This window comes from Lagenorhynchus albirostris, chromosome 1, assembly GCF_949774975.1.
Source record: "Lagenorhynchus albirostris chromosome 1, mLagAlb1.1, whole genome shotgun sequence".
Taxonomy (NCBI): Eukaryota; Metazoa; Chordata; class Mammalia; order Artiodactyla; family Delphinidae; genus Lagenorhynchus; species Lagenorhynchus albirostris.
In genome coordinates this window covers 161,788,528-161,805,515 of record NC_083095.1, presented here as the reverse complement: position 1 = coordinate 161,805,515, position 16,988 = coordinate 161,788,528, and the positions used below count along the sequence as shown (strand labels likewise).

At 45.6% G+C, this 16,988-nt stretch overlaps 1 protein-coding gene across 1 annotated transcript in view; it reads left to right on the top strand.

Annotated features, from left to right (window-relative positions):
- The window catches only part of ADAMTSL3 (ADAMTS like 3), a 373,236-nt gene that overhangs the window by 48,207 nt on the left and 308,041 nt on the right, over nucleotides 1-16,988 (top strand). Inside the window, 1 exon segment of the mRNA XM_060157437.1 lies at nucleotides 10,838-10,957. Coding sequence (XP_060013420.1) covers nucleotides 10,838-10,957 — 120 coding nt within the window.

Below are 16,988 nucleotides of genomic sequence, written 5' to 3'. Positions count from 1 at the left end.
TCTCAGCAACAACAGTTGCTCACGTTCCTCAAATAAACGATCATTCCCTTCTCTGCTAACTGGCTTTTGGCGGGGAAGAGCATGACCCCTTACTACTGTGACTGCACCAGGAGGAGGGGAGAGACTGGGAGAAGGAAAGAGTGGGTAGGGAGTTTACAATTAAGATTTGCGATGACCATCCATCCAGCTTTTTTCTTTACCAGTGGAGCCCTGTTCATGGAATACAATTTTCAATTTTTCCCCCTGAGGTGTTTTAGTGTTATTTCCACATGACATTTTGCTCACTGAGTCTCTTTCCAAGGGGTCAGCTTCCTTCAAGTCCTTGAAAAATGGACTCTTCAATAAAATTTTGTGGGAGGGGTGGCCTCCAGGGAAAGAGGATCTGTATTGTGTATATGTGGCAGGGGCAGGCTTTCTTTCCTCTCCCCATTCAGAATAATGGTCAAGTTTTTAAATAACCCCTTGTGAAATGCCAGCATATGCTTCAGCCAGAGCATTCTGGTCTTTCAAAGTGGCAGAGAGAAAATCAGGCATCAGTCATGCAGGGCTCTGTGGGGGTGGAAAGGGCAACCCATGTCAGTTTTTCTAGGAAAGAAAATTAATTATTGAATGTCTCCTATGCACAAAGCCTTGTGCTGAGGGCTAAAGACGGTTCATATATATAAAGAAGTATTGTGATTTCATTTTCAGGTTTTCTCCTTTCAGGGAACTGAAAGGTGAAATGTGTTCCAGCAAGATCTTTTCACTGATTACTTTTGGCCCTGCTTGCCAGGGCGGATTAAAGATATGTGTGTGTGTGTGTGTGTGTGTGTGTGTGTGTGTGTGTGTGTAGGGGAAGGGGAGGGAAGGAGAGAGAAAGAGAGAGAGAGAATTTGTGTTTAGTGGCAGATGGAAGAGTAGTGCTATGAGTGACATTTGTCTTTTTTTTTTTTTTTTGCGGTACACGGGCCTCTTACTGTTGTGGCCTCTCCCGTTGCGGAGCACAGGCTCCGGACGCGCAGGCTCAGCGGCCATGGCTCACGGGCCCAGCCGCTCCGCGGCATGTGGGATCTTCCCGGACCGGGGCACGAACCCGTGTCCCCCGCATCGGCAGGCGGACTCTCAACCACTGCACCACCAGGGAAGCCCTATATGAATGACATTTGTAAGATCCACATTCCAGTTTGCTAGAGAGTCTTAATATGATAAATTTAAATTCAAGGAAAGACCTTCTCCGTGGAACAGCGTGTTCTGGACATGCACACCCACAAGGCATCACCACCTTCCAGCACTGAGAGGGATCCGGAAGGGTCTGCTGAAAATGTGACTCAGAGCGAAGGTGAAGTTTGAAACGACATGGGATTTTGGCTGAGATGTACTCACACTCAGATGTTCATTCAAATGTCGGGCCTTTCAACCCAACAAGAACCAGAGAATGTATTCATTAGTTGATGGTAGATAGAAAGGATGAATCTTAAATTCCTAGCATGAATTTTTTTTAAAGACTCAAAAAAATGTGAAAACTCATTTTCTTTCAGCCTACCCTTTCAACCTTGGCAAAGTAAATATATTTTATATTTAATCAGGAAGTTTGGGGACCCCCAGGACTTTGAAACATCTTGGAATGACAACATCCTGCTTGAAAAACCAAAATGATCCCGAAGGTTTCTTTTTGAGTCTTTGTTTCAGGTTCAGGAAACAAAATGCACATCCTGCTTCTTGGAAGAAAAAATGTGTTTGGTATGCTGAATTTACATAATTTTGGTTAACTTGATTATTCCCTCATGGACTTCGGAGGGCACAAACTGTAAAGTCCCATGTGTAATCCAGGCCGGGAGGAACAGCCCCCAGAGACCCTCCAGAGAATGTGTTCCTGGCAGACTGTCCCCAGAGCCTGGGGATTCTCCTGTTCCACCTGGAACACACACTTTCCGACTCACCAAATATTATCATTTAAAAGGACCTTCCCCCGGTAGGAGTGGTCCGCGCCTCCCATCCTGGTGCTAACTCTCTGCTGCAGATCTTGGTTGCCATTAATGGAGATTGACTTCTTATGCATTCGTATTCCCGACCGTGACCGTAACCGTCCTCTGCTAAGCCCTGGTGTTACGGGGAATTGTTCTGCAACAGTGGCTCAGTGTTGTCCCTTCTTAGCCTTTAGCTTTCGTCCCGACCTAGGAAGATCCGTTGGAATCTCAGTTCCTCCATCTAGCGTCTTACTTCCATGTGTTGTCTGTGTCGTGGCAGAATCGGACAAGGTGTTTCTTGAATCCCCAGTGGGCAAGTTGGGGATATATGAAATGAGAGGACCCTAAGTGAGTACAGTCCCTGTCAGCCTGGAGACAGGCTTCTCTTGGCCTGGTGAAGAGCCCAGTTCTCAGCCTTGTTCCAGCTCAGTGTTTGTGGCAGTAACAAGGAGACAGATAGAGAGAGCACTGCTCAAATTTGGGCTGATGAGAAGCAGGGAGAGAGCGATGCAAAAATTGGTAGATGGAGTCAGGATCCAAAAAGAGCCTTGACAGGCTGAAAGGATGGGCCAGATCTAAAGAGGGCGTGAATGACCGGGGATGGTACAGTCCGGCTCTCGGTCCCGAATACAGATAGGGCTTAACAGTGGCAGGTAGGAAAGAGAGAACTTAGTGATCTTCATTGACCACAGTTCTGTAGAGGTCAGTGGTGTGGTGTTTGGCTGTGTTCACGCTCTGGAGAGAGACAAACGTCCACCTGTAGTGCTCAGACAAGGCTGGGAGAAGGGTTTAAACTGGCTTGTTGAAATTCAGTGAGAATCCCATTGTATTCTTTTTCATGGTGACTGCTCGACCTTCGAGGAGCATTGGGTTCTGTTCTATATATAGGAACACCCACTTCTCCTCCACTTGTTTCTCCTTCCATGCCATCAGCCAAGTCTTGATAGACATCCTCTGTCCTTTCCAGGCTGTAGATGGAGGCTAGGACGCTGAAATCCTGTCCTTGAATCCCCATCCCGTACTTCCTTCCTCCTGCCAAAGTCAAAGCCTTCAGCTGGAGGGGAGATGTGGGTCAGCTGCATCCTCAGGTCCCTGGAGAGGCCGTCTGGATTCCTTCTGACCCTGTCCCCGATGCCTCGGACCCCATCCCCAGTGATTCGGCAGCTGTGGACGGTGGCTGGTGGGATGATGCATTTTGGCAGTTGCTCTTCTCGGCCCTGGATCTGCGCCCTGGGAAGATTGCACACTTCCTGATCCGGCCTCCCTCCCCCCACCCTGCCGTCAACTCTTGCTGCTGAAGGGGCCTGGTCTTCGGTCACCCTGTTGTGTGCGGAGGCGCCTAACACCGAGTCTCCCTGACATTTAGGAAGTCAACCCCCATGTGGTGAGAATGTCAGCGCGTGTTCTTTGCTGCCCAGGGTGCTTGCTTTCTGAAGCCATGAGTCAACTTAGCCATTTCTCCTTCAAGGAAGGTCCAGTTTTGCCAAGACTGTTTTCCACTGAGGGAGCTGGGGGACTGGGATGGGGGTGAACTTTCACTCAGCAGCTGGGACTTTGTGTGTCCCTAGTTAAATGTCCTGATGTCCTGTGTCTTGGTTTCTTCCTGTGCGAAAAGAGGCTGGTGACACATACCTCACAGCCTAGCGGTGAGGACAGATAGAGGCAGTGTTCACAAATCCTAGCTCACAGTAGATGCTCAATAAACTTGAGTTTCCTTCCTTCCCAGCTTTCTCTTCAAAGGGCCTCTGTTGAGTCTATGTGCATGACTGTGGAAGATGCTGCAGGAGAAATTCCTGCTCCAAAGTAGGGGTTGGGATTAGACTGTCTCTAAAATTTCTTCCAGTTATTTAGCTCTGTGACTCAAATATTTGTCTCTTCCCAAATTCCACTCTGTTCAGATTCTAGAATTCAATTCCCTCTAGGGAGAGGGAAAGGCAGGGGAAGGACGTCGGGGAGGATGACAAAGGAAAGGTACCTCATTCCACCCTTGGGGAGCAATGGGCCACTTCAGACTAGGTTGGTATCTCTGAACTTCCTAGATTCTTTTGCCCTTTTGCCTTGTAAGAGAGTGAGCTCCCCGTCACTAAAGGAATTCAAGCAGAGGCTACAGGGCATCTGGCAGGATTGCTGAGGTGGACAGGCTGGATTAAATGACTGAGACGGTCCCTCCCAGCACTGAGCTTTCATGATTATGGGATGCTACAGGACGGCTCTTCAACAAGCATGGTGGTGCACCCTCGCCACTATAGAGGGAAAGGACTTGGATGGCATCAGGCTGTAGTCTCGACTCCCAAATGATTGAAAAATTGACTCAGGAGTAAGGATTTTGATAAAAAGAGGTGAATGTAAAATCAGTTTATCAGTAACGCGGAGTGTGATGTGAGCCTGGAGAGAATCTGGGCTAGCCCAGGGATTAGCAGCGTTTAACTCCCACAGGAGAATGGGGGTTGGTGAGGAAGAAGGCCCCCTAGTCCATAGCTCAGGTAGTGCAGGCCAGCAGTCTTTCACTCTCATGACCTTACACCAGGCATCTCCCCTGGGGAACGCAGACATGATGGAGACAGTCCTCAGCCCTGTGGAACTTCCTCCAAAATGCTGCACTTGAGATGCCTTGGGGGAGAGACAGAAGCCTGGGATAGGAACACAATGAACAAAATGTAGGGCAAACATACATCATTTTACCCAGTCGAATTTAAGCAGAGAAAAAAAAAAGCTCATTGGAGCTTATGAAATGTTTGTAGTTGCTGTTAATAGTATAGAAGCACAACAGACAAAATACTCTGGGGATTTCCCTGGTGGCGCAGTGGTTAAGAATCTGCCTGCCAATGCAGGGGACAAAGGTTTGATCCCTGATCCGGGAAGATCCCACATGCCGCGGAGCAACTAAGCCCGTGAGCCACAACTACTGAGCCCACGTGCCACAGCTACTGAAGCCCGTGAGCTTATAGCCCGTGCTCTGCAACAAGAGAAGCCCCGCAATGAGAAGCCCACGCACCGCAATGAAGAGTAGCCCCCGCTCGCCTCAACTAGAGAAAGCCCGCATGCAGCAACGAAGACCCAACGCAGCCAAAAAAAAAAAAAAAAATTCTGGTAGTTCGAAGAGAATTAAAAAAAATAAAAGAAGCACAACAGACAAATACTCTGATTACAGAGGCTTAGGACAGTCCCCCCTCGCCACAGAAGGCAGCAATTTGGGACGAAATGTGGCTGCACTTTCTTTCAGCAGTAGGGCAGCTGCAGCAGAGCCCAGGAAAGAGAGCCAGCTCAGAGGTGAGAAAGCTGAACGGGGCCGGGGTGGGTGAGGGGTGGTCGGAGAGGGTGATAGAGACAAACGGATGATCTTGGGACCAGGAGTCCCTGAGACCTTGCAGAAGGGTATCCAAGGAGTAGGCGCAGGGGAGATGGAGGCTCCAAATCAGCTAGGGAGCATGGCCTGATGAAGGCTTTTGTGGGCCAAGGGCCCTCATCTGGACAAAAGCCAGAGCCTCCGCAGTCAATTTGGATCCCATTCCTCTTCCTCCTCAGGGGTTTTGCACCTGTACTTACCTCTTCTGTCTTCTCCATTCTCTCTCTTGCTACTGGATGATTCCTGTAAGGAAACAAACCTGCTCCAGTGTCTCCTATCTTTAAAAATTCTACCTGCGATTCTACGTTTCCCTCCAGCTATGGCCCCTTTCTGAGTCTCTCATCACGATCTCTACTTCCTCTTCTCCCATTCACCTCTCAAAACCATGACAGTTGTCCCTGCTGCATCACCGTAACTACTCTTGTTAAGGTCAACAGTGACCTCCTTGCTGTCAGATCCAATGGACACGTCTGTGGCCTCATCTCAGTCTCTTAGCAGCATTCAAGACCGTTGGTCACTCTGATGCTGAATCCTTCCATGACCCAATATTTATCTTTTTTTCCTTGATTCTACTCTAATTGATCATCATTTTTAGTCTCTTTTGCTTGCTCCTCCTCTTCTACTCACGTTCAGATATTAGACTTATTTATTTTTTTAATTTTTTATTTTATTTATTTATTTTGGCTGTGTTGGGTCTTTGTTGCTGTGCACGGGCTTTCTCTAGTTGCGGTGAGCGGGGGCTACTCTTTGTTGCGGTGTGCAGACTTCTCATTGTGGTGGCTTCTCTTGTTGTGGAGCATGGGCTCTAGGCACGCGGGCTTCAGTAGTTGGGGCACGTGTGCTTCAGTAGTTGTGGCACACAGCCTCAGTAGTTGTGGTGCACGGGTTTAGGTGCTCCGCGGCACGTGGGATCTTCCTGGACCAGGGATCAAACCCGTGTCCCCTGCACTGGCAGGTGGATTCTTAACCACTGTGCCACCACGGAAGTCCTCAGATATTAAAATTATTGAGGGCTCCAGACAAAGCCCTCTTGTCCGCCAAACTCATTCTCTAGGGAGGGTCCTTTCCAGTATGATGCTGTAAATATATATGTGTAGGAAATGAAAACAATGTCTTCCAAATTTCTGTCTTCAGCCTTAGACCTCTCTTATGAGCTCCAGACTTGCATATTGAACAGCCAGCTCAAGCTTTCCACATGGATGGATGTCTCATACACATCTCAGACTTCATGTGACCCAAATAGACCCAAACTCTCTGCCCCTCCCCAGCAGATCCTTTCCTGCCTCAGGGCAACCCACCCATTGAATCTTTGTTTTTTTCCTTAAAGAACTTTTCTTCTTAGTACTTAAATCTCTTATTTATTTATTTAAGCTGCGCTGGATCTTTGTTGCAGCATGCGGGATCTTTAGTTGCGGCATGCGGACTTTTAGTTGTGGCATGCGGACTCTTAGTTGCAGCATGCAAGTGGGATCTAGTTCCGCCACCAGAGATCGAACCTGGGCCCCCTGCATTGGGAGCGCAGAGTCTTACCTACTGGACCACCAGCAAAGTCCCTCATACTGAATCTTTTGTAGCCTGTTGCTCAAGCCCAAACCCGGAAGTCATCCTTGATGCCTTGCTTTTTCTCACCCGTCAGTAACTTCTAGTCTATCTACCTCTCCCCTTCACCACGGCCATCCTCCCAGTCAAAGGAATCATCCCTTCTCAACTGGATTAGTGCCACGGCCTTCTAATTGACCTGTATGATTCCATCTTGCATCCTCCTAACCTATCCTCCACAAAGCAGTCAGTATTAGCTGAAATCTATAGTTCTTCAACTCCTTGCCATGGCCTGTAAGGCTTTGAATGTCCCAGCTCCTCCTTTCTCTCTTATTTCCATTTCATGCACTCTCTTCCTTGTTCACACTGGATCCAGCCGCACTGACTTCCTTTCTGATCTGCAGTCCCACTGACCTGCTTCCCCCCTTAGGGCTTTTGTACTTGCTCTTCTTTTCATCATGAATGCTCGTCCTTGGCTCTTTGCGTGACTGGTTCCTTCTTACCTGTTAGGTATTAGCTTAAATCTTGTCTTCTCAGGGATGCCTTCCTGATCTTCTTATCTAAAGTTAAACAACCCTCTCCCAACCTTATTCTCATATCCCCCTGTTTATTTCTTTTATAGCACTTAGAGCTTTAATTTTCTTGTTTATAAATTTGTTTGCTTATATTATTATGTATCTCTTCCCACTAGAGTATAACCTTCATGAAAAGAGGGACCTTATCTTTCTTGTATGTCATTGTATTCATAGCACTTAGAACAGTTTCAGGCATGTAGTAGGTGCTCAATAAATATGTGTTGACTGTATGGTCAACTAAAGATAAGCGTCATACTGGGAGGCCCTGTGTATTTGGGGAGCTGATTTCAGGTGTTGATCCTAGGCTGCTCCCAGCCCCCACTCTTTGGTAAAACGATCTAACTGTGTCTTTGCACATGGCCACTAACATGTTCCAGCCCTGGCTCCTGCTCTGTGGTGTTTGGCAAGTCTCTTCACTTTCAGAGCCTTAGTTTACTCATTTCTAAAAAAAGGAGTTTGACCTGGATGACTTCTAAGGCCTCTTCAGGCCTTTAAAACTATGATTCTACCATCTCTGAAGCCAATAGAGGCAAACAACAACAACAACTAACTTTTATCGATTCTTCACTAAGCATTTTGGTAATCAGTGTCCATGAATTACATTAAGATAGAATCCATTCTTTACCAGCAGTTATATAAAATTGGGCCCTGAGGTTTACCTAGATGTGTTTTTATCCTTGGTGAGAAGAATGATACTTCTACACATACTCAAACTTCCTAGGAAACATACAGAGACATACATTTTACCATCAAATTCACCTCTTATTTTCACGTGGAAGTTTTTATTCCCGCCTCACCTTTTTAAACCCTGATAAATACAATGTAAAGTTTGGAACAGTGGCTCACAAAATGGAAGGTAATCAGCTATAGTTATAATCAAGTCGTAAGTGTCTGCTGTTTTTTTCCCACCCTAATGAATACTGAGGACTGGAAAGCTTTACTACCAGGAAGCTTTTTGCTTTTTCTGATATTTCATGCAGAGCCCCATAGAACCTGCTAAAGCGTGTGAGAGTCCGGTTGTCTCTGTGGAGGCTGTGGCATGAGCTCCCCTTCCTTTTCCTCCCAAGGTCACTTAGGAATAATCTCCAGCACTTAGAGAGCTGGCTGGCCAGGTCTGATAGATGTATTCTGTGCCCTTGCCTGGGCCTGATCAGACCTCCTTTCCAGGCTCTTGACACCGTGGCTTTGCTGTGGACCTCCGGGCGACCATGCTAACTTTCAGAGAAGAGCCTCCCCACAGAAAGGTGACATAACAGAGAAAACCTCCACAGAACACCCGGTGGTGGTCTGAACACTGGGGTGACAGACCCCGTGTCAAGGGTGGCTTCACAGTGTAGCAGGTAGGACATCCACAGGCATTTTTCCAATTTCCCGCACTCAGGTAGGAGTCACTGGGCCTCAAGCAAGCCATTCAGAAGGAGGGCAAAGGAGATCTGGGGCTGCAGGGCTCTGGGAAGGTTCCTGTCTCTCGTTTGGTGCTGAGCCCCTCATGTGAATGAAATTTAATGAGAAAATCTTGAAATTCTTTGAACAGGGTAGGGCTAACCAAAACACAGACTTATCTGTTCGAAGTGCCTTAACAAAGCTATCACATCTTGATTTCTTTTTTTTAACGTGTAGCATTCAAATGGCTGTTTTTGCTTTAACCACGGTTCCTGCTGCAGTTTGGAATTGTGACCCTTGGTGGAACAGAGGTGTTAGAGGGGTACTTGTATTCCCCACTCCTCCTGTTTGCAGAAAATGATTTCCTCGGAGTTACACCCATGGCTTCTCACTCTGTTTCTTGCTCACTCCTTCTGGAGCAGGGGGAGTGAGGTACCCTGTTGGGGGCAGAGTCACGGACCGGTGTTTTTGATTACGTGGGGCTAAGCACTGGGGGTTCCATCTCCTTTATCTCGTCCCTCCTTGAACCCATCAAGGCAGTGATCCGGAGAAGCCTTCTACGTGCTCCAACTTCCCTTGGATGGGGACGTGGCAAGCGTTGGTAGCAAGTCCATTGGGCCATTGTATCCAAGCCATATTCTCCAACAGATGGTGTCCTTCCTGTCTCCCCTTGACCCCAACAAATGGGGCTTACGTCTACCGATTCAGATGCCAGGGCATGAGCTCTCCCTGAATCCAATGGAGTCTTTCTGCAAACTCCATGTTTATTTAATCTTGGATTTTTTTATATAAACATACAAAACATTATGAGAAAAAAGTCTCAAAGGAAATACATCAAAACAATTAAAAGTGGTTATTATAGGTTGGAGTATTTATGGGCGGTTTTTATTTTCTTTTGCACTCATCTGAATTTTCTAAAGTTTCTGCAAGGAACATGCACTTCTGTTATAGTATGGAAAAAATAAGTTTGTTTCTCACTCTTTCACCCAACAATCAAAAACAGAAAGAAAGAAAGAAAAGGAAAGAGAAAGAAAGCACGTCCTAGAAACAATGGATTTGTAACAACGGAACTTAAGCAAGTCAACGTCACTGTGGCTGCATTGCTGGAAGGTTGTGGGCAGGAGGAAGAAACAGGTGTCAGGGAGTAAATACTGTGTGAGCTGATTTGAGGTGGCCCAGGGTGCTATCCTGGTCTAACAGCCCCTCAACACAGATACCTGGTGTGTCTCACGTGGCCTTTGCCAAGAGAGGCCACTTCCCTTTTTAAAAAAAAAAAATTACTGAAGTAGAGTTGATTTACAATGTTGTGTTAATTTCTGCTGTGCAGCAAAGTGACTCAGTTATACATATATATACAGATATATATGTGTATATATACACATATCTGTATATACATGTGTATATATATGCACATATCTGTATATACATGTGTATATATGCACATATATATACATTCTTTTTTATATTCTTTTCCATTATGATGTATCACAGGATATTGAATACAGTTCTCTGTGCTATACAGTAGGACCTTGTTGTTAATCCATCCTATATATACTAGTTTGCATCTGCTAATCCCAAACTCCCAATCCATCCTTCCCCCACTCCCCTCCCCCTTGGCAACCACAAGTCTGTTCTCTATGTCTTTTGAGTCTGTTTCTGTTTCACAGATAGGTTCATTTGTGTTGTATTTTAGATTCCACGTATAAGTGATATCATATGGTATTTGTGTTTCTCTGTTTGACTTACTTCACTTAGTATGATAATCACTAGGTCTAATGCCATTTGAAATAATGCAAACGGCATTATTCCATTCTTTTTTATGGCTGAGTAATATTCCATTGTGTGTATGTACCATGTCTTCTTTATCCATTCGTCTGTCGAGGGAAATTTAGGTTGTTTCCACGTCTAGGCTATTGTAAATAAGCACTTCCCTTTTCTTGGTACAGCCTTTTGGTGGGTGGATTCTCTTGGACTCACCCTTTTCAGAGACTGCCTGTTGGGAGTCCTTACTGGGGCCTTATTTGTAACCAAGTGATCTTGCCTTTCAGACCACAGCAGAGAAGTCTCCTGGGGCCTATTTCCTTCCTGAGTTTGCACTCTCCCCTCAGGGAAGTTTTCTGGAAGATACAACAGGGGAGCAGTTCCTCACGTATCGCTATGACGACCAGGTAAGAACTTCATTAAAGAGCCTATTTTTGTCTTTGCCATTTGCCAATGGGCAGGAAACAGTTTCTCAAAAATAACTTCAAAATAATTATATTTCCTCCTTGGCACCACTTATATAATAGACCCATTACACCAGGAAGGACCCCAAGACGCTGGGCTGCTCACGCTTGCATGTAACTTCCTGCACAGTGTGTGGTTCTCGTTCTGGTTGGGGCATTGCCTTGAGTGACACATTGTCTTATTTTCATCAGAAATATTTCCATATTAATATAAATATTTAAATTCGTTCATTTCAGCTATTGCCAAATTCATCATGTAATTCTGAAGTTATCCAAAAGTTCTGTATTCTGATTAAGCTCCACTTTCTTTGCCCTCTTAGCTCTTACTTTTTTTCTTTTACCAGCACCAAAACTTTTCTTTTCCAAGCCCATTTTCCAGAAAGGGAAAACATAGGCGTGCCTCTGTGTGAGGGCGCGTGTGTGTGCACATGCGTGTGTATTTAAGTCACTGCACGAAACCCAACTGGAGAGTGAGGCCATGGTTGGCTGAGATACAGAAACCGCACACTCGGGACTATGACGCTCCGTTCTCAACTTACATGGATGCCCTGACAGCGTGGAAGATTACATATGTCTTTGAAATCACTCACAACTCGTTTGAAACAGAGAATTTTGCCAAAGGCAGAGGTTTCTAGCTGATAGGGCCTGAACTTCTGAGGCAGTGGTGCAAACTGGGCTAGGATTTAGGATGATGAGTGACGTTGAAAGATCTTGGTAGACCTTGGCACCTAAGGGGCCAAGTGTGGGTGAGGTATGGGGCGAGCGTGTCTTCTCACGGGACATGACGGGGTGGAGGAAGATGGCCCAGGGACCGAGGTCTGCTGTGCTGTCCTGATCTGTGTGGTCAAGGCTGGTGAGTTCTGGCTTGAGTTGCGCAGGGCCTAGTTAGGGGGTGAAAGATATTGCTTGGAAGGAGGAGCTCTGGGCAGGTCAGTCTGCCGCCATGGGTAGATGTAAGATGTGACGGCAGGGAGTGGTACGCGGCTCTGGGGCTGGCTTGGAGGTGGGCAGAGCGCAGATGAGGCTGGGAGGAGGATTAAAGTCTCAGGCAGCGTAACTGGTTGATGAAGGATAGAGCATGGAGGGCGAGTAGAGACATCTATTGCAGGGTGCTCTGTATCCCCCTACTCAGGGGGAGGCACCATTGATTTATCCTCAGCTTCTACTGCGTGACCTGTGCTTGGTACATTGAGCTCTGGAGCTGGGATTGGGGTGAGGTGCAGGCTGTGAACCAGTGCACCCAGCTGTGAGCAGGACGCTGTCCAGGTAGTCAGGGGCAGGGGTGGGATGAGACCAGTTTTTTTTTTTTAATCAAAATTGTCAACATCAGGGCTTCCCTGGTGGCGCAGTGGTTGAGAGTCTGCCTGCCGATGCAGGGGACACGGGTTCGTGCCCCGGTCCAGGAAGATCCCACAAGCCGTGGAGCGGCTGGGCCCGTGAGCCATGGCCGCTGAGCCTGCGCGTCCGGAGCCTGTGCTCCGCGACGGGAGAGGCCACAACAGTGAGAGGCCCGCGTACCGCAAAAAAAAAAAAATTGTCAACATCAATCATTTAAGTTCCCCGAATAGCAAGTCCACAAATAGTTACTACAGGGAGCAGGGGTGAGGTGGAAGATGATTCGATATTCATGTTATAGACCCCAGTTAATCCTTTGGACAGGCATTTGGGCCTGGTTGCTAAGAGGGCCTAAACCATCACATTGCTTTTGGACCTTCTCCCCGATGGATTTTTAGAGGGCCTATGATTTATGGCTCCTTTTAATCAAGAAATTAATGCTCTAACAGGTTTTCATATGAGAGCATCAGAGAAACTAACTGAGGAGGCAGTAAAGGATAGGAGAGAGTGTCTGGAAAATTACGAGCTCTGTGTTTTTTAATTAAAGAGTGGTTGATGCCTCCTCCAGGTTCTGCAGATAAATGATATTTAATATAATAACAATATAAAAGCTAGCAAAAGAGGAAAGTAAGCCCCTTTAGCCTTTCCAAAAGGCCTAAAGCAGATCTTAAAAGTGTGTGGCACGCCTTGGAAATTTTGTCCTGGGACACAGTGTTCTAGAGAGCCCCAGTGAATAGCATATGAAAACATTCTGTGTTGCCCCCACTGTGTATTTCTTTTAAGGGAAAGGGACAAGGTCAAACTATAACAAGCCAATAATAGCACCTACCCTCTGCTACTAAAGGCAAAGAAAATAGGCCTTTGTACCAAACTAGGTGTATCTGTTGAATGAATCTCAAGAATGTAATCATCTAGAGACTGTTAACCCATCAGCCCAAGCCTTGATTCTCTTCTCTTAATACTGAATGTGCAGACTGCACTGTAATATCAGGGAGCTTCTTAGGCTCAGGGGAAAAGTTAGATCAGATATGACTCAGTTTGAAAACTCCCCCTATCCTGACTCAGGAGTCAGACTGCTTTGGATTTGAACTCCATTTCTGATGTTTTATTTGCTGTGTGACTTCGGACAAGTTACTTCACTTCTCTGTGCCTAAGTTTTGTCATCTGTGAAATATATGATGGTGTCAACCTCACGGAAATGTTTTAAGGATTAAAGAAGATAATTCATATGTCTCCTTGCACAGTTTCTGGAGCATATAAGCCCTTAATCTAGCTATTGTTATTGCTAGTAATATTATTTGCAAAGACTCAATTCAGAGAATCTCAGATATTCTTATGCTAAAGAAAAGGAAGAAGCATATTCTCCATTAATGTCAAAGGACCTCACACAATATGTTTAATTTTTTTTCTATAAACTCTTTTTTTACCTCTTTATTAGAGTATAATTGTTTTACAATGGTGTGTTAGTTTCTGCTTTATAACAAAGTGAATCAGTTATACATATACATATGTTCCCATATCTCTTCCCTCTTGCGTCTCCCTCCCTCCCACCCTCCCTATCCCACCCCTCCAGGCGATCACAAAGCACCGAGCTGATCTCCCTGCACTATGCAGCTGCTTCCCACCAGCTATCTACCTTACTTTTGGTAGTGTATATATATATGTCCATGCCTCTCTCTCACTTTGTCACAGCTTACCCTTCCCCCTCCCCATATCCTCAAGTCCATTCTCTAGTAGGTCTGTGTCTTTATTCCTGTCTTACCCTAGGTTCTTCATGACATTTTTTTTTCTTAAATTCCATATATATGTGTTAGCATACGGTATTTGTTTTGCTCTTTCTGACTTACTTCACTCTGTATGACAGACTCCAGGTCCATCCACCTCATTACAAATAGCTCAATTTCATTTCTTTTTATGGCTGAGTGTAACAAGCATATAGGTAAAGTACACCCATATCTGAAGTGTAGAACTTGGTAAGTTTTTAAATAACTTTACACCTCTGTGACCACCACCCAGATCCAGCAATTAAACATTCCCAGCACCCTAGGAAGCTCGTTGGACCCCTTCTGGTCAATATCCCTCACCCAAGAAGTAACCACCATCCTGACTTCTATCACTCTTATAGATTCGTTTTGGTTTTTACTTTTATTTTTTATATAAATGGAATCATACAGCACATACTCATTTGTGTTTGGCTTCTTTCACACACCATGATGTCTGAAGGGTTCAACCAAGTTCCTGGATGCAACATAATTTAGGGCTTAATGTCTGTCTGTTGCGCTCTTTGGAACGAACTGCCTCATATTGGAACAGATCGCAGCGTATTGGGTGGCATGCAGCGTTGCTCTTGCACAGAAGTTCCCAAGTTGTCCCTCTAAGGTTTTCAGGGCAGCCCCTCCAAAGATTCCGTACCTGGGGTGTGGTGGAGGCGGTGTTCCAGAGTAGCCTTTGTTCCATCCCAGCAGCTGCTGGCATTCCATGGTCAGAAATAGGTCTAGGTCTGTGTGAGTTGCCACCCAGGGCAGTCAGTGTCTGTGCTGTCATGTCGCTTAAGTACACCTACCTGTGGAGTTTACGGGTACGTGCCAGGGGCACTGTCCTGCTGTCCCGACGGCCTGAAATCAGAGAGACAAAGGGCTTATGCTGCAGGCGCTGCTGTCTGGTTACTGAAGTTGTTGGGTCAAAACTGGGTTCACTAGGAACTTCCTGCCTGTCAGATACTCATTTGGTAAAATGGGAAGCGAGCAGATGGTGTGTTTGCTCTCTTCGACGACCCCTGTAGGACTTTTTTTTTTTTTAATTTAAGAACATTTTTATTGAAGTATAGTTGATTTACAATATTGTGTTAGTTTTAGGTGTACAGTAAAGTGATTCAGGTGTATATATCTATTATTTTTTTCAGGTTATTTTCCACTATATGTTATTACAAAATATTGAATGTTGTTCCCTGTGTTACAGAGTAAATCCTTTTTTTTTTAGATTTTAAAATTTTATTTATTTTTTTATACAGCCTGTAGGACTTTTTAAAGTATTTTATTCTGGTGTATTTTCATGAAGACCTTCAGGTCACTCTTCAAATGTCCCCTGGAGTAGGTGTCTGGAAAACTAATAACCCTGAGGCCAGCAAAGCACAGCTGTGATGTAGGTTGTGTTTAATGAGTCACAAAAAAAGGCACACTGTGGGTTATACAGGGGGCTGAGACGGCTTCTCGTGAAGAAAGCCGTTCTGAAGCCAACTGGGTAGCAGTGCGGTTCGGTGCATGCAGGACTAGTCAGACAGCCTTCGTCTTGCTTCTGCCACTGATTAGCTTGTAATTTAACGAAGTTATCCAACATCTTTGGACCGCAGATGCCTCATTTGTCTTGAAAAACAGAGCGACCGTATTTCATGATCCGAACTCCTTCCCCCCCAAATAGTCTATTTTTCGGAATTACAAAATGATTATTCCACATTGCAGAGTGTTAATTGGATCGTTCTCATTATCGAGGCAGGCTTGCCAGCGATGCAGTAAACTGTTACTTAGAGAATCATAGAATTTTACAACTGGTGGAGACTTTGTGGCTCAAATGCCTCATTTTACAAGTCAAGAAAACAGAGCCTCTGAACGTGCAAATGACTTACTCAAGGGCACCCGGATGGTCATGTGAAAAAAACTAAAACTTAGACTCCACACCTCAGACTCCCCCACTCTGAGATACATCCAGTTGCTTCTCTCAGAAGAATCGCCTAGAAAATTATCTCTTTTCCCAAAAATCCCGATTCCACTGTTATAGCGAATAGGGCTTTGGAGACCTTAGGACATCCAAGGGAATGATTTCATATTCATGGGTTGCTTCATCAGCTCATTCTTAACTCCTTCGGGAATTTGGAATTAACCATTCTGATAGCATTTATAGGGGGAATTATTATCACAGTAGGAATGACATTGTTTTCAAGGTCTGGGTGAAACATGGTAGCGGAGATGAAAACGGCACCGACTTCCCATGTAGTGAGCAGAATCCTTGGAATGAAAGCATTCTGACATTCGGTTGCATCCGTGGTACAAGGTAGTTAAAATGTGTTAGTTTGGGATGACTTGCTAAGAGGCTTGTGGTGGAAAGCCTTGTTAGGCAGCCAGCCTCTGGGGTAGATTCTTTGGTCATTCCTCATGGTGGTTTTAGAGTTTTGTCCCCCAGAGGACCTGTTCACAGGCAAGCAGCTGAATGTTGGCCGGTTCTAGGAAGTGGAGTCTTGAATTCTGCGGTTTGTTCTTTCTCCATCGCTGATGAGGCAGAACTGAGAGCTGCTCAGCGTCTGCCGAAGTCTCTTTCTGGGAAAGAGGATGGTGAGTCTTCCCATCCTGCCCTTTAACTCACTGAAGCTTTAGACGTGGGGCTTCCTGAGTTGTCATGGGACTGACTTAAAAGTCTGTCCCAGGATTCGTGTTTCTCCATTGAAAGTCTTTTTTTTTTTCTTTTTAAAGTTAGGGGAACTCTTTGTTTTGCACAAATATTCTTTTCTTTTTGTGTCTTATTTTTTAGCGTTTGTTAGGTGCAGGGAAATGTGGAAGGTACGTCTTCCCAGATTTTGTGGATTGGCTATAATGTGCTTCCTCCTTGTGGGCAGCCGTGGTGGGAGAAAGGGGGTTAAGCACACTTA